Below are 19,019 nucleotides of genomic sequence, written 5' to 3'. Positions count from 1 at the left end.
TTTATCTCTCAAAATATTTTCTGAAGAGACTTTTTCCAAGTCTCTCTTATCAGTCTGTAGTGTTAAGGATTTTGATCCATTTGGTGTATTACTTTATATTTATGGTTCCATCAACCTTGCAACTTTGCTGGACTAAAACAGGACATAACTTTCACTACTTGTTTGTAAGTTGACTGATTTTGATTACCTGGAAGTGTCCTCTGCATTACTGTTACTCTAAGAGTTAAAAATGTTTTGAATCACATTAAGTTCCTTAGTCTAACATTTAAGGGATCTGTTAAAACATTCAAACAATAATGCAGGACCTCATATTAAGCAATTAAACCTCCTTCGAAATACAGGATGATAGAAGTGATCGCTCACATTTTTTGGGGTCCATGCTAATTTTGATTATTAACTATTATTTCATTTGACATCTTAGCACCTTTTTATTATATTCGCTTTATTCTTGTCTGGATGCATTTGTCTCACTTTTTCTAAAAAGCTTTTATTTTATTAAACTCAATAAAACTTACAAATAAATAAAATTAAGAAAAAAGAATACACAATAAATATTATACTATAAAGAACCTGTACTTCTTTTATTTACAGATGACTCACAAACTATGAACATAACACAGGATAAATGTGTCATCTTCCATATTGTTGTGTCCATATTTTGATCTGGACAGTCTTGAAGCACACATGAGAAACGCAGATATTAAATATGAAGCTCCCACAGAAAAAGAGCCAGTATTGTAACTCAGCTGTGAGTAATGGAAGTGGTGTTGGTCTGCGATGAGGGGTACACATCTCTGAACAGTTTGCACTGAGACAACATAACAAAAGGATCACTTGAAAGACACCAGCCTTTCAAAAGCAGCTATATTTCTGTCTCAGTTTGTGCTCGTTCTAAGGCAGATTGCCCCCAGGTTGCTTGTTTTGTCAAACAGCACCTCAGTCATCTTCACACTCAGCAGATCTGTCTCCTTTTTCAGTTCACAAAATCATCCGATGCTCTTCTCGCTGTTAGTTTTCCCAACAAGTCTCTCTTATAAAAAGATCCCAGCAGTGTGAAACCTTTTCTGTCATAAAAAGCCTGCTGTGGCACCAGGTCATCAATCATTGCTCTCCCTGAGGATGCTGCTGGAACCCATGGAGATGCTCTGCTTCTCACTCAGCGTCTTGACAACAGTTGCAGCAGGAGACTGGAGCACCTTCCGAGAGAGTCTCATTCTTCCATCTGTTGGATCCCGACCAAAGTACTTTACCTATTACCACAACACAAATTAGAGATGAGCAGAGAACAAAATCCAGAAGCTACTTTTAACAACCAGCTATAAAAACACCTACCTGTATCTCCTGTCCCACCTCTAAGCCTAAAGCACTTGGATGCTTAATCTAAAAGAGGAAAATCCACACAGATTAAACTATAATCTGTTCTTGTACCTCCATTATACTTAAACAGAAGCAAATACTGACCCGTTTGTGGTCCAACTGGGAATTGTGTAGCAGGACTGAAGTCATGTTGGGATACAGTTTCACCATAACACCAATGTCCCTACAGAACACAAGAAAAGCCATTAGTCACTGCATAACCCCAGAAGGATTCACGGTGCCCGCCACATGTAATGGCATCCCTGGTACACGTCTCAAATAAAATGCATCTTTTTTTGCAGCAACTGATAAAAGTAAAATAATCTAATTGGGGATTTTTTTGGTTATATTTATTCAACTTTGAAAAACAATCCCTAACTAAGAAATAATTATATTTATGTTACCACAATTAATGGAACACCTATCAATTCCTAAAGAATGTGAAATTGAAGCATTTTTAAACCAGAATTTTCTTATCATGGTTTATCAGATTATAGAGAAACTTTTAATTAATAATCCTGTGACACACAAGCCAATTTCAATTACACTCTCTTCAAGATGGGAAAGACATGAGAACACGCCATATCAGCTAAGCTTTGGTATGTTCCCAACTTTGTGCTTCCTGAGAATCAGTATTCCCACCCTTTGAGTCTGTGCAAAACCCTTCAGTGTCTCCCCTCTCTAAGGAAACAATCTGTCTTAATTTACAGCCTAAAAGTTAGGTGTGTATGACGTGTGTCTCCAAAAGTCTCCGCTCAGTCCGTTATTAAACGATTTTTGTGACTCCCACAGCAAGAGGGTGCTTCACAAAATGGCAAAGACAAGAGAAAACGGCTTTCAGGATGGTCATGCTGAATCATATTTGTACATGAAAATAGCAAACCCCCTTAACTGGCCCACATCTATAGTCAAAGCAATAATTAAAAAATGGAAAACTGGAACTGTAGCTTACAGAGTGTTGCCAAAAGCATTCACTCAGCTCCCTTCAAAAACATTTGTACATCAATGACACCCAATTCCTGATCCACAGGGTTTAATATGATTGTGGCTTCAGCTCTTCCTGGAAGGATTTTCACAAGGTTTAAGAATTTTCAAGGGAATTTTCAACCATTCTTCCAAAAGGCTACTTGTGAGGTCAGACATTGATGCTGGATGAGAATACCTGACTCAGTCTCTCGGCTCTAACTGATCCCAAAGATGTTCTTTCAGGATGGGGGGAGGATCAGCACTCTTTGCAGGTCGAGTTTTACCACACCAACTGGCTCATTCTCGTCTTTATGGATCTTGCTTTGTGCACTGGAGGCAATCAATTTGAAACCTGAGGGGCCATCCCCAAACTGTTCCCACAAAGTTGGGAGCATGAAATCTTCCAAAATGTCTTGGTTTGCTGAAGCATTAAGATTTCCGTTAACTGAAACTAAGGGGCCCAGCTCAGTTCCTTAAAAACAGCCCACAGCACAATCTCACCACCACCAAACTTCATACAAGTGTCGTTTGCCTGGCAAAAGCCAGACCCAGACTCTTACACTGCATTACCAAACCCAGAAGCATGATGTATCGCTCCAGAGAACACATCTTCTCTCCCAGTGGTGGCATTTTTTTCAACACTGCAGCTGACATATTGCATTGCACTTGTGAGGTGATGTTTGGATGCAGCTTCTCAGCCCTGGAAACCCATTTTCTAAAGCTTTATATGCACTGTTCTGGAGCCAATCTGAAGGCCACACAAAGTTTGGAGGTCTGCAGAAGGTGACTGTGCAGAAAGCTGCAGACCTCTACAAACTGCATCTCCTCATCCCCCAACTTCGCTCTTAGCGTTTTTCCACTGAAGGAACTCACGTTCTTGGTGACGTTAGTGGAAAAGAGGTATCTGTGATTTTACATGATTTACCACCTCATGGTTGAGTTGCTGTTGTTCCCAATTGCACCATTTCCTGAGTGGACTTGTAGCACAGATGGTATACTATCTGGGTACCGCGATGGAATTCATTGAGCTCCTGAGAGCAACGCATTCTTTCACAAATGTTTGTAGAAGCAGTCTGCATGTCTAGGTGCTGGATTTTATACATCTGTGGCCATGAAGTGATTGGAAGTATATAAGGCTGGGCAGGGACAGTTTATGTCATCACCTTGCAAAGTTGGGAGAATACTAAGACATGCAGCAAAAGTCTCTTACCATTAGACACCTGCAGCAAATTTTTATTGTAAAATTGACACTTTAACACATCTCTACCAGCGGGGCCAACAGTTGCTGTATTTCTCCACATCCGTTACCAGTGCTGGCAAATCAATAGCATAGCTGGTAATATCTATTATAATCATAAGATGTTTTCATACCTTATTTCCATAATTGTGGCAGTGTAGATAGCTCCAAACTCCAGCTGCTGTTCTTGCTGCCAGACAAAGACACAAACACCTATGTTAAAATGCACATGCTACATGAACGAATGCGAAGTGATACATTTATAAAAGTTCAGGAAAGGTAGGTTGAGTTCAGGAAAGTGACAGATCCAGTCAGAGGTCCTGTAGTAAAAAGAAGCGAGGACTCACATCGTCTTTGCAGATCTCTTTGATGAAGTCTTGGGCTTCGTTCATCGCTCCTGGAGTTGGGGCGAATACAGAGAAAGTCTCTTCATCCACCTGACTTATTGTAACACCTTGAGGGGAAAAACAGAAAATGTTTACTTCTTATTTTCTGCTAACAGCCTGGAGTGATCCAACATGCTTAACCAAAGTGTTCATATCCCTGGAACTTGTCCATGTTCTGTCACATTACAATCTCAAACTTCAGTGTATTTAATTCAGATTCTAACACACCAAAACAAAGCAGAGCATAACTGTCAGGTGGAACAAAAATGATAAGGATATCAAGATGTTGGCCTAACTCAAATTTGCACAAAAGTGCGGGCTGGGTTTTTATTCAACCTCCTGAGGTAATACTTTATAGAACTTCTTTTTGGTGCAGTTGCAGCTCAAAGTGTTTTTGGGTTATACTCCTATTGACTTTTTTTTATTTATTTATTACAAAATAGCCAAATCTCTGTCAGATGAGATTGAAAGCATCTATGAACATGAAGTGCAAGTCTTTCCACAGATTCTCCATTGCATTTAAGCTCTGGACTTTGACTAGGCCATTCTAACGTGTGAATACACTTTGATCTAAACCATTTTGTTGTAGAGTGGTGTGAAGTGTTAGCTTTTGACTACACATACACGCCTATAGGCCTAAAAATTCAGCACTTTCTTTGACATGTTTGCCGAGTCTCCCACATGACATGAGGCAAACTGCGAAAGGGACTTCCTGTACCTATCATCTACTGATGGGTTTCTCTTTCAGTACTTAATGGTCAGATTTGTAAGGTGTACAAAAGCTGTTGTCCTGTCAACGGATTTTCCCACTTGAGCTGTGGATCTCTGCAGCTCCTCCAGAGTTATCATGGGCCTATTGGCTGCTTCGCTTATTAATGCACCTGGCTATGCCTTAGTAGGGTTTCAGTTGTACCATATTCTTTTCCATTTTCAGAAGATGGACAGAACAGCTTTATTTTTGCTGTTTACGTGTTCGAGATAAAGATGTTATTCATTCAAAAGTTGTCCTTGAGATGTTAATAGCTTGGGATATTCACAGAACATTCGTATTTATACAGAGATTCAATTAAGCAAAGGGGGACTCTGCTACTTAGGCAACTTTTGAAGTCAATGGGTTTTATTCATGGTATATCAGAGTAAATAACACTGAATACAAATGCAGTTCACATATTGATATTTTCAGATGGCAGATTTCTAATTGAAAAAAAAAAAAAGGTGAAACCATGTTCCAGTTTATTCCACCTCACAGCTATGCTCTCTGACCTGCCCTTCTATAACACAAAACCCCAATGTAATACACTGTAATTTGTAGTTCTAACATAACTAAGTGTGAGGAAGTTCAACTGAATGAATAATTTTGCAAGGCACTGTATTCCTACTTCTTTCAGACATGATAAGAACTCTACCTGTCTGAGCTTGAAGCCTACGAAGGTTATATCCTCCTGGACCAATGAAGCGAGCTCTTTTAGACACAGGTACCCGCACATTTTCTGGGAAAGGAAAAGCTCTTACATTCCAGGGAAGATTTTTTAACAGGTTCCAAACACACAGATTGTTCTAATCTAAAACACAAAACCTACCAACAACAGGCCCATTCTCTTTTCTCTTCTCTCTGGGTTTTGCTATACATTTGTTCATAATGCCCAAGATTTCCCTTTTTGCCACTGAAACAAAAGCACATTCAACCAAACACAAATGTTAAAGTTATATTTTTGTCGTCTTCAGTATCTTTAATTATTTGTGTACCTGTGGCCTGCTGAATCGCCTCCATGACCACCTTTAGAGGTAAACCTGGAATCTTCACATCAGCCTTGAGGTTAAAGACAAGCAGCAACTTAAATCAGCATTGAGACATTTATTGTTAGCAAGTTGCAAGAACTGAACAAGAACAAAATACCAGTGACTATCCTCATTCCGGTGACTCAGCTTTATAAAATTTGGCCAGGGTTCTTGTTTTGATTGTTGTTAAAATGTACGAATTGATTTATGAGTTTTATTTACAATTATGTTTTTAAAGGTTTTTTTTTTTAATCTTACCTTACACATAATTTAAATTTACACCAAAATCCATCCATCCATCCATCCATCCATCCATCCATCCATCCATCCATCCATCCATCCATCCATCCATCCATCCATCCATCCATCCATCCATCCATCCATCCATCCATCCATCCATCCATCCATCCATCCATCCATCCATCCATCCATCCATCCATCCATCCATCCATCCATCCATCCATCCATCCATCCATCCATCCATCCATCTGGTTTAGAACACAGTACCTGTAAAGCAGTGATGCCCTTGTTTGTTCCTGCCAGTTTAAAGTCCATATCTCCCAAATAGTCCTCTATTCCCTGTTCAGGAAACAATTCATGGCATGTATTTAATATTTCTAAAATGATAGAACTAGAGATATGCCATTTAAATATGTTCTTTCTTCCAAATAAAAGCAGAATTGAGCAATTGATGAACACTAGATCTACCAGAATATCTGTCAGTAATCTGTAGTCTTCTATCTCGGTTGGTTTCTCTGGGTTAGGCTTGGAGATAAGACCGACGGCGACACCTGCCACTGCAGAGGAGATGGGAACACCTGGCAACACAAATATGGAAATAATTAGCATTGAATCTCGCACTATATTAGCGACAACAGAAACAAAGGAATCATTCAATTCAATTCCGTTTTATTTATGTAGAGCCAACTAACAAATGTCCCTCATGGCAAAACACTAAAAATAGTCAATCCAATACTTTCTAAACTATCTTTACACACAGTCATTATAAAAACTAAATGCATCAATTAGTTCTAAACATTAAAACAATTTTTTCACCCTTATTCCTGCAAACTTTGGCAGATTTATCACTTTAGGTTTTTCAAGGGCAAGACTGTGCTTTGGATGAACTGAGTGATGCATAAAACTGACATAAAATGTGTCATGTAATATTTATGCGCAACAGTGTATTTGGTTAAAATATACATGTCGTAATCATTAAGCCACTACACATTATTGTTGTTTTAAGCTTTCAATCACCGAAAGTGGAGGTGAAACATACTTGAGTCATGGGGGGGGGGGGGGGGGGGTGTGTGTGTGTCCATAATGACCCTTTATGTGCAGCACTGATCCTTATTTGTTTGAAGTTTTAAAACCTAAAGGTTTTTCCACAAGTCGGATGACAGCTCCTCACCCTACATCCGAGCCCGGACACCCTATGGAGGAAGCTCATTTCAGCCAGAAAGCACCAGGTGGTGGAGCTTTGTCTCCTGAGGCCTGGCCTTCCACCTGGTGGTCCGCCACCAGCTGTTTGTTTTTTTTATTCATTGCTTTAGACACCCAGATGTTTAGCTGTCAGGTACAAGAAAACTGACATTTTTCATAAAATATCTCCTTTAACTTTCATAAAAGCAGTCAGAGTGTACTCAGATGATCATATACTGCTCCACCTGAATTTTGGTCTGCTTATTATTAAATAAGTACAGTTGCACCTTGTAGCTGCTTTATTGTTTGGAATAAGAAGAGAAACATAAATGGAAGATAACTAATCATTGCTTTGTTTACTTGTATTGTATGTTTGTTTCAACATGTCTCTCCTGAAACTAGACACCTTGCCTCAATGAGACTGAGCTGTTTAAACAAAGATAAAATTAAAAGCTGGCCATTTCTTCTAGATAAAACTGACTCTCTTACTAAAACATGAGTCATTCTGTTCCACGGCTGCATTAGTTACTAAGCAGAGTTGTGAGCATTTCCCACTCTTGTACCTGCATCCATTAGAGCAAGGCTGCCTCCACATGCTGAAGCCATCGAGGACGATCCTGAGAGGAGATAAAGGTGAAAGCATGTGTTTTCGCTTCCAGACAACTGGTTAGGCGCTGAAGAAATCTATAGTTTACTGTATTAAACTTTCCAAAACGCATCACAGCACTGACCGTTTGACTCCAGCACTTCAGCTGTGACCCTGATTGTGAAAGGGAAGTCTTTAGGAATGACGGGCCTCAGAGCCTTCTCAGCCAGAGCCCCTGCAAATACACAAAACAATGCATTTAAAAGCAAAGAATTACCGTCAGACAGGTCTCTGGGTCCTTTCACCCATTGTCCAATTTGTATAATGCCATTTTTTTCCTTTCATACAGCCATTTTGCACCTGTATAAAACAATTTTGTACCCATGTACTTAAACCACCACTTTGTAGTTAAATGTTTCCATGAATTGTGAGGATAAATAGTGGTAAAAATGCCAACATTTGTTAATATTTGTTTTGTTTCTAAACTTTGCCAGTTGACCTCTGGGAAATATAATAGATTTGGACCCCTGATCAGACCAAAACTACCGTTAAATGACTGATACTTAAAGTTGTCAGTTGTCAAGGTAATTGTGAAAAGTCTCCAAGGTGAGAATGGACTGACATAGGGCCGGTACAAAACATCCCACCACAGACAGCTCAAACTCAGACCCAAAGAAATCAGGCAGAAAATTACAAAGCTACAGGATGCTGATGTGGTGAAGTGACCAGCAGTGAATACAAACGAACCATGTCCAAGCTCTCTCCTGTTGAGCCCTCCCATTTTTCCGGTCTCATTCGTTGCATAAGGAGGGAACTGAAACAGGGGAGAAAGCCGATATTAAAACCGATTGGAGAACTAAAAACGAAAACAAAAATCTTACATATTTTGCCATTAAGGAAAAACTAAATCAGAATTTTACTCACTTCATAATGAAGCATGAAATTTTTGTCTTTGATGCCACTGCAGAACAAAACCAGAGAAGAAAAATGTGGGTTTCATTTTAACCTGTTAGATCATTCCCAGAGGTTATAGGCTGATCAGAAAGAACTGTACCCTAAAGATCTTTGCATGTAGTCTGAATTCAATTGTTATTGTTGTTTTCATCAGGGACATTGCAGTTAAACATAGTGGACTTTATATTATATGTACATAATACATTGTGAAAATGCGCAACAGAATATTTACATAAATCAGAAAAGTCTGAATTCATTAAAAGAGGCTTCAATTTGTTTGGAAGCTGTTTAAAAACTACAATTTCAGTGTTTTTGCAGAAGGTTCTTATCAAATGAGATACTAAAGCACTGAAAGTGATAAGCTTCAACACTGAATAAATTAAACCTTGATTTCAATCATTATTTTCTTCTTTATGCTTTTTTTCATACACTGGATTTAATTTAGCTAGATTTTACGTTTCAGATATTTCAAACAAGCTAAGAATAGCTTTTGTGCATCAGTATTAATTTCTGAGGTCTATCCCTGTAAATGTGGCAGGTGAACACTTCACCTCAGAGCTGTAGTGATAATGTCCGTCTTGATGCTGGACTCCAGGGAGTCGAATGTGACACTGCTCAGCACCTACAGGAAGCACAAGAGAAAGTCTGTCAAGATGGTTTTTATTATTTTGAAAAGTAAGAGATGCTTTTTTTTGGTGCAACAAACACTTTGTGGTTTTTTTGGGTTGGATTTAAAAATGTAAAACAATAGATGATTTATTAGAATATGGAACCAAACTTTTTTATTTACAGACGGGGACACATTTGTTGCTGTGCCTGATAAAGACGTCTAGATGTTGAAGCAGAATTATCTCATACTGAAGGTTTTAGAACAATTTAAGTAAATTTATTCAGCAAAAAAAAAAAACAATCATAGTAAGAAATGTGAAACAAAAATCTCCAGTGCACAACTATTGGCACCACAGCTGTAAATATTCTGTAAAAAACTGCTTTCGCCAGAACGAGAGCATTTATGTTCCAGCAGTTAGGTTGGAACATACAGAGAGGATCTTTGAGCATTTCTTTTCGCACAGTCTCGCTACATCGTCCAGAGTCCTGAATCCTCCCTTCAGCTCTCTTCTCTTCCTCCCAAAAGTTTCACATCTAAGGACTGAAATGACCAGAGAACGATGTTGATGTGGGGCTCAGATTAACCAATTCTGTGTTGCAGGTAGATTTCTATTCAAAATCTTCTGGTATTTCAAGGAGTTCATGATGCCAAAGGCTCTAATAAAGTTCCCTGGGGCTTTGGAAGAGACGCAGGCCTACAGCATCACCCCTCCTCTACCTTACTTAACATTAACAGTGTGCATGAGGGACTTTTCCTCATCTTCATTTGTGTTACACCAAGGGGGCGACCAGCTATTGGTTCGTTGATCATAATCAGAGAAACAAATACAGGCGTTAAGTATTGTTATTTATCATGATAAAAATAAGCTATCATTGATAATGTTTGCAAACGCAAGCAGTACGACTGCACGATTTATTGTAAGTTGTGTACTAAAGTGGCCTGATTGATAACAGCTTTATTTCTGGAGCAGCATTTGTGTTTGTGGGGCTCTGACTCTAGGCAGTGACAAATTTATAGCCACTTTTCGAATGACTGTAATGAACGCCACAATGTTGTAAAATCCAAGTGTAAAGTCCATAACACCAATCCCCAATGCCAGACCCAGCTGGAATATTAGCCGCCAAAAAGTTAAATCTAGCAGAGTCCGAGCCACAAGTTTATGTTTGTGATGCTACGAGAGAAAATGTTTTTTTTCCTGGCATTGTCTACATATAGACAGCATCTAGTGGTTGTCATGGAAAACTGATGATCCCGAGATGCCATTCTTTGATGCAGTTCCTTAACAGTTTTAGAGATTTTATTTTATTTTTTATCATTTTCCTGAATGCTTGTGGTAAATTTAACATTCATATATTTTAGATTCATTGCACACTAACTGAAATATTTCAGGTCTTTTATTGTCTTAATACGGATGATTTTGGCATACAGCTCATGAAAACCCAAAATTCCTATCTCACAAAATTAGCATATTTCATCCGACCAATAAAAGAAAAGTGTTTTTAATACAAAAAACGTCAACCTTCAAATAATCATGTACAGTTATGCACTCAATACTTGGTCGGGAATCCTTTGGCAGAAATGACTGCTTCAATGCGGCGTGGCATGGAGGCAATCAGCCTGTGGCACTGCTGAGGTCTTATGGAGGCCCAGGATGCTTCGATAGCGGCCTTTAGCTCATCCAGAGTGTTGGGTCTTGAGTCTCTCGACGTTCTCTTCACAATATCCCACAGATTCTCTATGGGGTTCAGGTCAGGAGAGTTGGCAGGCCAATTGAGCACAGTGATACCATGGTCAGTAAACCATCTACCAGTGGTTTTGGCACTGTGAGCAGGTGCCAGGTCGTGCTGAAAAATGAAATCTTCATCTCCATAAAGCTTTTCAGCAGATGGAAGCATGAAGTGCTCCAAAATCTCCTGATAGCTAGCTGCATTGACCCTGCCCTTGATAAAACACAGTGGACCAACACCAGCAGCTGACACGGCACCCCAGACCATCACTGACTGTGGGTACTTGACACTGGACTTCTGGCATTTTGGCATTTCCTTCTCCCCAGTCTTCCTCCAGACTCTGGCACCTTGATTTCTGAATGACATGCAGAATTTGCTTTCATCTGAAAAAAGTACTTTGGACCACTGAGCAACAGTCCAGTGCTGCTTCTCTGTAGCCCAGGTCAGGCGCTTCTGCCGCTGTTTCTGGTTCAAAAGTGGCTTGACCTGGGGAATGCGGCACCTGTAGCCCATTTCCTGCACACGCCTGTGCACGGTGGCTCTGGATGTTTCTACTCCAGACTCAGTCCACTGCTTCCGCAGGTCCCCCAAGGTCTGGAATCGGCCCTTCTCCAAAATCTTCCTCAGGGTCCGGTCACCTCTTCTCGTTGTGCAGCGTTTTCTGCCACACTTTTTCCTTCCCACAGACTTCCCACTGAGGTGCCTTGATACAGCACTCTGGGAACAGCCTATTCGTTCAGAAATTTCTTTCTGTGTCTTACCCTCTTGCTTGAGGGTGTCAATAGTGTCCTTCTGGACAGCAGTCAGGTCAGCAGTCTTACCCATGATTGGGGTTTTGAGTGATGAACCAGGCTGGGAGTTTTAAAGGCCTCAGGAATCTTTTGCAGGTGTTTAGAGTTAACTTGTTGATTCAGATGATTAGGTTCATAGCTCGTTTAGAGACCCTTTTAATGATATGCTAATTTTGTGAGATAGGAATTTGGGGTTTTCATGAGCTGTATGCCAAAATCATCCGTATTAAGACAATAAAAGACCTGAAATATTTCAGTTAGTGTGCAATGAATCTAAAATATATGAATGTTACATTTTCATCATGACATTATGGAAAATAATGAACTTTATCACAATATGCTAATATTTTGAGAAGGACCTGTATTGCTCCTCATCCAGCCTGGTGGCCAGAGGGTGAGACACCCCAGGAAAACAGAAAGTCATGGATTACTACTTAAAAGTTTCTAGAAACCCCAATAAACCAAGGAAAACTTTAAAAAAGGGCTTCAGGTAGATTTGTTTTAACGCAAACAGTAAATATGATCATTTCAGATCATGCGATTTTTTTCCCACTGAATAAAAGTACTTTAATTCAAGGGAGGATTTTTCTAACTTTTTTTAGTGAGATTATGAAACTGCAAAAACAAAGTCATTTTAAGGTCTTCTACGTTCCTGTGCACCTAGAGTATTCAGCATTATGTTCTTCACACACCTGTGTTTGTCCTCTCTGAAACAGAGCTGAGCCGTGGAGTGGCTTAAAGAGGTCGACGTCGCAGAAAATCTTCCTTAAAGCAGTCAGTTCCCTCCCATCACACCTTGGACGTGTATAAAAAGCAACGTTTACATGAACAGGCATCCCAAAGCATCACTGAAACATGATATTACTCCAATGCAGATGCCACATACCTCCTGTACTCATTAAGCACCAAATTCCGGAAGATCTCTTTGCTCACAGCGTTGAAGGATTCAATGACTTCAAACGGGTCAGCCTGGGGGAATTTTTCTAAACACAGAGGACGTTAATTACCATATAAGATGACAGAATTAAAAACTTCCAAATAATTCTAGAAAAAAGCTGGCTACAAAGATAAACGTTTGCCAACCTTTTAGGTCCTCCTCAGTTTCTAGCCGAACTTTGTTGATCGCTTCATCTCTTGAAATCTAACGAGAGGAAGGAGACTACTGTTGCTTTTTATAAGGAGATCATGCATTTCTTAATACAGAAAGATAATCATATGAAGCATAAGCAATGTCAGTGATGAGGATGAATGGACCAGATTGCATGCTGTACCTTATCATGTGTGTAATCTGTAAAAACAGCATATATACTCTCAGAGGATAACCTAGAACAAAGAAGAAACAAAAAAACGGATCATTACCCACTCTGATAAAACTGCCATTTTGCTTCCAATACCTCTAAACATACTGCTTGTTTTATCCTAGATCTTAGATCTTACTTCTGCACGTGTTCCACCATCTCTGTGGGGACAGAGAACATCTTCATTGGCGTTCGCTTGGTGATCTTCTGCTCCCGCACCAGCTGCTGGATGGCCAGTATGATCTGCTGGGTGTGTTTAACTCCCACCTTCACCGCATGGCAGAAGTCCTGCTGCAGCACGTTCTCAGCTGATGCCTCAATCATCACTGGCGGACACACAGATGTTTGAAACAAATGCTGAGTATTGGTAAACGGAGAGGAGTAAGGCAGTTGCAGGGAACTGCAGATTAGGACAGGAGGCCGACAGCAGCACTGAAGGAGCTTCAGGAACTTCAGGCAAGTTCTGCTGTAGTTTCTGAAAAGTACTGATTGTGTTCTACATGCGGCAAGAATTTTCTGTAATCTGTATACGTCTGGACTAACGTTTATGCTTGCAAGTTGGAAGCGAGTTCTTGTAAAGCAAAAACATTTAGGAAACACATTAAGAACCCCCTAAAACCTTATGTGACTGTTAGAGTCTGCTAAAAAACACCCATCTACTGGTCTCACATCTATTACTAAGTCTTAATTTGCATTACTTTTTCTATACAATGTAATCAGAATATTTTTGTTGAAAATTAAATTAAGCAACTTTTTATCAAACCAAGAGATTTTTCTAAGTCCAATTGAATGCTTGACAATAGGAACATAAATAAAATCTGGAAAAAGAAATGTTTTTATCCATATTCCGTTTTCTTTTTTCCATTCTTATCCAGACCTGGAGACTTCTTCATTCAAATTCCATACATTTTTCCAGGCTGAAAAGGAAGTCTGGTCCTAAATCTCTCCTCTGGAGACTGCTCGTCTCTCACGTTTCTTCTCACTCTCAATTTAAACATTTCTGTCCCTTTTAGTTTTAATAAAATAGGATTTATAAGGCTACCACAAACAAAAGTTTATATAAATGCAGTGATAACTCAAACTGATTATATTTAGTATGACTTCTGTGATCATCTCATGGTATGCCTACAAATAACAGAAGTTTGATCATTTCTTATCTTCTAATTCATTTTAGTTTTCTGACCACCAGATCACTTACACTGAATTTATCCATGGTTTTAAACTCACCCACTTGACTGCTGGGAGCTCCGGCCACAATAAGGTTCAGACTGCTGGAAGCCATCTCTGCCCTTGTGGGGTTGACCAGTAACTCTCCATTAACCATGCCTACTCTCACAGCACCTGTAAACCCACAACCAGTTCCAATCAGAGCAGGGCTAAACCCACAGGACGGCAATGTAAAAAGCCAGGCATTTTGAGGGGATCAATCTAAAACATCTGAGTAGGACAAAAGCTGCTGCAGGCTTTCTCACCTATGGGTCCATGCCAAGGAATGTCAGACAGAGCCAGAGCAGCAGAAGCTTCAATGAAAGAAAACAGTGTTTTAGAATATGTTTTGGTCTTTGAAATTTTGATTATTACATTGATGATCATGATTTCTTTTCTTACCTGCATTAATTGCCAGCACATCTGGATCATTTACACCATCAACAGCAAGCAGGTTACATAGGACCTTAAGGAGACACGAAAAAGATAAAGAATACTGTCCTCTCTGCCCAAAAGCAAATTATTGCAAAGCTCTAAAGGAATTATGGATTAAACAGGTTCAAACTGAAGTTACCTGAGTGTCATAAAAGTATCCAGGAGGGAAAAGTGGTCTAATCGAGCGATCTAAGTGTCAAGAAGGAGTGGGTTAAAGGCAAGTACATGGGTATCAAAACATGATCAAATATGTTCATCAAAAAAGCCCCATTCAGCTCACCGATGAGTCTGCTGGTGAGGATCTCATTGTCTGTGGTGCCCAGCTCTCGTCTCAGATAGTTGGTGGGGATTCGACCTGCAGCAGCTGCTTTCTGTCTGTAGTCCACCTGTCAAACAAAATGAATAATCGCTAACCAAGACGAACCCAAAACAGAATCCACCTAAACTCACATACTGTGAACGAGCATGATTAGCTGAAAGCATTCATATTTTCATAAAAAAAAGAACAAGGCTGGGAATTTCTGTGCCAAGCAAAGGAACTTACAACAAGTGGCATGAACTGAGACAGCGAAGGTTTGGTTTTGCTGACAGCGGTCACCATCACAGAGGTCTCTCCCAGCTAAAAAGTGAGGAAAAAAACGTGGAGGTAGCATTATCATTCCCAAATAATAAGCAGCCTGCTTTGATTCACCTTAAACATAAGTCAACTGAAAAATGATCTAGTTATATATGTGTTGTTACACTGGGGTCTGATTATTAACGGGAGAATCAAAATCAACAATAAAAGCCTAAATATTGACAATTCTTCTACAGTTCTTCTTTAAACTTCTTTAGATTTACTTCCCAATAACAAAATACAGTAAATTAAACTACAACAACATTACATTCAGGCACGTCTTCACGACACAAATCTAAAAACATAATTATTGTTTTTTTCCAACCGGCTTCGGTGTTCTGAAATATTTTTAAAGGATGCTTCAGTATCATATGAACTCATAACAGAAGCCTTAAACAAACACACAGTTAACACAATGTATAGAGCCTTGCTCAAGCATTCATAAACCTTTTAACATTTCCACACATTAGAACCACAAGTTTGTGGTTATTCATCTTTTGTATATTTAGGGGTATCAGAGTAAAGAGGGCTGGTAAAGATGTGTAAAAAGCCTTAAATAATTACAAATATCACAGTGAACATTTTTGGTCCAGATTTTGAGCACATTTCTTTAATGGGTAAAACAATCTCATATAGAAAAATATAGGTTTGACTATATCCCCTGTGGCAGTTGTTGGTATCCTTTATGTCGGTACTTTGTGATATAACTCTCTCCTGCCAGCAGGACAGCACTAAATCTTCTCCTATAACATTTAACAAGGTTGGAAAATACAAAAAAGGGATTTTTGGCCCTTCATTGCCCTCTCTTGAGCTCAACCAACAGAATCTCTACAATATTTAGAGCTGGGAACTGAGATAACACCATTTCTGTGTTGATTTGGCCATATGTAGTAGATCCTAATCCTGTCGGAAGACCCATTAACGACCATTTTTTGAGTTTGCTGGCAGAGGCCACCAGGTTTTTATTTCAAAGCTCCTGGTGTTCAAGTTCATGATGCCAGAGACTCTAACAAGGTTTCCAGGGTCTTTGGAAGAGAAACGGGGCCCACAGCATCACACTTCTTCTATCGTAGGTAACAGAGATGAGGTGCCTTTTCACATATTCGTTCATTTGTTTCACATCAAACCAACCTGGGATGTTCGTTGCAAAAACAAACTCCATCCTAGTCTCATTCCCGGTACTGTTTAGTAAACTCCACATGTTTACAATTGCGATGATAGGAAAGAAAAGGATTTTTGTGGGCATCAACCCCCCATAAAACTTAAAGAATTATTTCTAAACATGGGACTTTTTTTCCCCACTAAGTAAATACAATTAAAGGTTGCATTAAAAAAATGTATGAAAAAATAAAAATAGGTATGAGGTTAAGCTTCTGTAATAAAAGATTCAGTCATTTTAAGGGTTTTTATTCCACACATGGCATTCAAACTTCAGTTTCAGTGGTAAAAACTATATAAAATGCGTGTATTCTAAGACTAGTATAACGTTTCAGTCAGGAAATTAAATACCAAACAAATGCGCATGAAGATGAAAATATGAGAATAATTTGGACATTTCTTTTATACCTGTACTACAGCAGCTCCATCAGCAAACCTGGCCAACCTTCCTGAAGAGATTTCAAGTTTCCTACAAAAGCAAAAGCATAAAGAGACACTAAATCACAGCTTTACCTCATTTATAACAAACTACCGCGAACAAAAGCCCTGTTCAGCTCAGTCACAGCTAATGAAAGACAAAAAGAGCGAAAGTCAACTCACTTCTCTCCAAGGTCCACTCCCACTCTCCGTGGGTTAGAGTTTCTGCTGTAAATGCTCTGGTGACATGAACGAACATGGAGGCAGGCGACCGAGCGGCCCAGTCCGCGTAAATACCTCATATTTACAGAGACCCACGGCAACAGAACTGTTTCTGAAGAGACAGCCCCGAGGAGTTACAGTTTACAGGTAGGAGCTGCCATGACAGTCAGTCACATGTACGGAACTACGTAACGATTCCGCCGCCTCTGATTGGTTTGGTAGAACAGGCTGTGGTGACATTAAAAAGTAGTCGACTTACAACAGTTCCGTTTTGCATCTTTTACGACCAATACTGTAAATAAAATATCATGTCTAATAACACGCGAAAAGGTTTTACATTTTAGAATTTAAACAATATAAATAAATCAAAATCACGGATGCAATTTAAGGTAGTCCACATTCTGTCACTTGTCTTAGACAGCGAATTGCAATTAGGTAATTTCTACTTGTAAGTTCTACTTGTCTTGAATAAATGCTTGATTTTAGTTTTTTTCAGTTTTACCCAATATTGTTGACACTGAAATTGAATAAACATGTCATTTACAATGACATAACAGTTACATTAAATAAAACCGTTAAAATTAGAAATTTCTTAACAATAAATATTTGGGTTTCACTTTTTTCTTCCTGTTAATAAAACCCCTAAATTAACTAGATAGAATTTTAAATAAAATAAATAAATATCAATCAAGCAATTAGATTGTATTCAGAAAAGTACACATTCTCTCACAAAATAATGAAGATGCAAAAATCATTCACTTGGCTTTCCAGTTACAGCAATATAAAATTGGTCTACTGGTCAGGAATTAAATACTTGATTTTAGTAGTTCTTTTACATTTAAATGAACAGTCTATTTCTTTCATTTGAGTCATATACAAAAAAGCCTCACTATTCTTGAATCCATACAATGTCATCTACAATTACATCACATAGTGATAGTATTACAAAAGGAAAAACAGATATTGGTAACCCAAATAGATTAGTCAATTGATATTTACAAAAAGTACACATTCTGTCACAATCTAATGAAGATGTAACACTTGCCCATTGGCCTTCCACTGAAAATGATTTCAGACAGTGAATACTTAAATACTTGAATTTAGCAGTTAATTAAAATGTGTTTCATTGTAGTTTACAATGACATTATGTAGAATCCTGTGATATAAAAATTTTTATTATTTAAATAGAAAGTTTCAATTTCTAACCCGTGAATTAAATGAAATAACATAAAATAGATATTAAAACAATCAGAATCATAACTGCTTTAAGGTCAAACAAATTGCAATCTACGTTCAAGTCTATTAGCTTGTTCTTGCTAAAGCAAAAAGGTACAAAATAATATTGTGACCGCTAGGTGTCAGGCTTGTGGAGATGACGTTACTGCACGGAAAATAACTTTCAACTGATGTTTGTAGACTTCCTTCACTCACCAGTAGAGGCTGACATTTTTTCGGGAGTCCCACGGGTCACGGGATTCCCACGGGAATCCCGCGGGACGGGAGACAGCATCAATAAAGATCACGTGATTGGGACAGTACAGGATAAAAAATGAACGGGAGCAGACGGGAGCGGGAGCTAACCAATAGGAGGGAAAATAAACTAGGATCAATTGTCTTTGGAAATGTAAAACTGAGACTTTGTTATAAACGTTAAGAAAAAAAAACTTGAATAGTTTTTTTTCCAAGAAGCATATGCTATAATGTGAGTCAAACGAACTACAGGACCCACAAGCCAACAGTGCTTCTGATCGATGTTTTTCACCTGCGTTCAGAATGGAGGGAACAAACGCAGGTGGAGAACTGGACGTGGTAAAATTGGATTTGTAATGTAAAGTCAGAAATAAGGACTTATC

The 19,019-nt window shown here is 38.9% G+C and overlaps 1 protein-coding gene across 1 annotated transcript; it reads right to left on the bottom strand.

Moving 5' to 3' along the window:
- Positions 1-562: 562 nt before the first annotated feature.
- Positions 563-17,359, bottom strand: LOC124858577 (polyribonucleotide nucleotidyltransferase 1, mitochondrial). Its single transcript, XM_047350628.1, has 28 exons — positions 17,128-17,359; positions 16,936-16,996; positions 15,298-15,372; positions 15,034-15,139; positions 14,893-14,942; positions 14,721-14,784; positions 14,585-14,632; positions 14,340-14,453; positions 13,252-13,438; positions 13,086-13,137; positions 12,898-12,955; positions 12,701-12,797; positions 12,507-12,609; positions 9,238-9,308; positions 8,657-8,693; positions 8,480-8,546; positions 7,878-7,967; positions 7,710-7,763; positions 6,433-6,542; positions 6,232-6,303; positions 5,692-5,755; positions 5,526-5,609; positions 5,352-5,435; positions 3,907-4,013; positions 3,694-3,749; positions 1,462-1,540; positions 1,333-1,380; positions 563-1,250 (listed from the first exon to the last, which is right to left on the bottom strand). The coding sequence occupies exons 1-28, from the start codon at positions 17,244-17,246 to the stop codon at positions 1,098-1,100; spliced, it is 2,310 nt and encodes a 769-aa protein (XP_047206584.1). The 5' UTR covers positions 17,247-17,359; the 3' UTR covers positions 563-1,097.
- Between the last annotated feature and the right edge of the window lie 1,660 nt (positions 17,360-19,019).

This window comes from Girardinichthys multiradiatus, chromosome 22 (genome assembly GCF_021462225.1).
Source record: "Girardinichthys multiradiatus isolate DD_20200921_A chromosome 22, DD_fGirMul_XY1, whole genome shotgun sequence".
NCBI lineage: Eukaryota > Metazoa > Chordata > Actinopteri > Cyprinodontiformes > Goodeidae > Girardinichthys > Girardinichthys multiradiatus.
The sequence above is the reverse complement of the archived record's forward strand: the minus strand, read 5'-3'. Positions and strand labels throughout refer to the sequence as shown.

Excerpts from the sequence above, each read along its gene's own strand:
- LOC124858577 (XM_047350628.1), bottom strand. The coding sequence starts at position 17,246 with ATGAGGTATTTACGCGGACTGGGCCGCTCGGTCGCCTGCCTCCATGTT. Across the intron at positions 5,756-6,231 it reads AGGGCATCACTGCTTTACAG|GCTGATGTGAAGATTCCAGG; the intron begins GTACTGTGTTCT and ends TTTAACCTCAAG. Across the intron at positions 1,381-1,461 it reads CCCAGTTGGACCACAAACGG|ATTAAGCATCCAAGTGCTTT; the intron begins GTCAGTATTTGC and ends TTCCTCTTTTAG.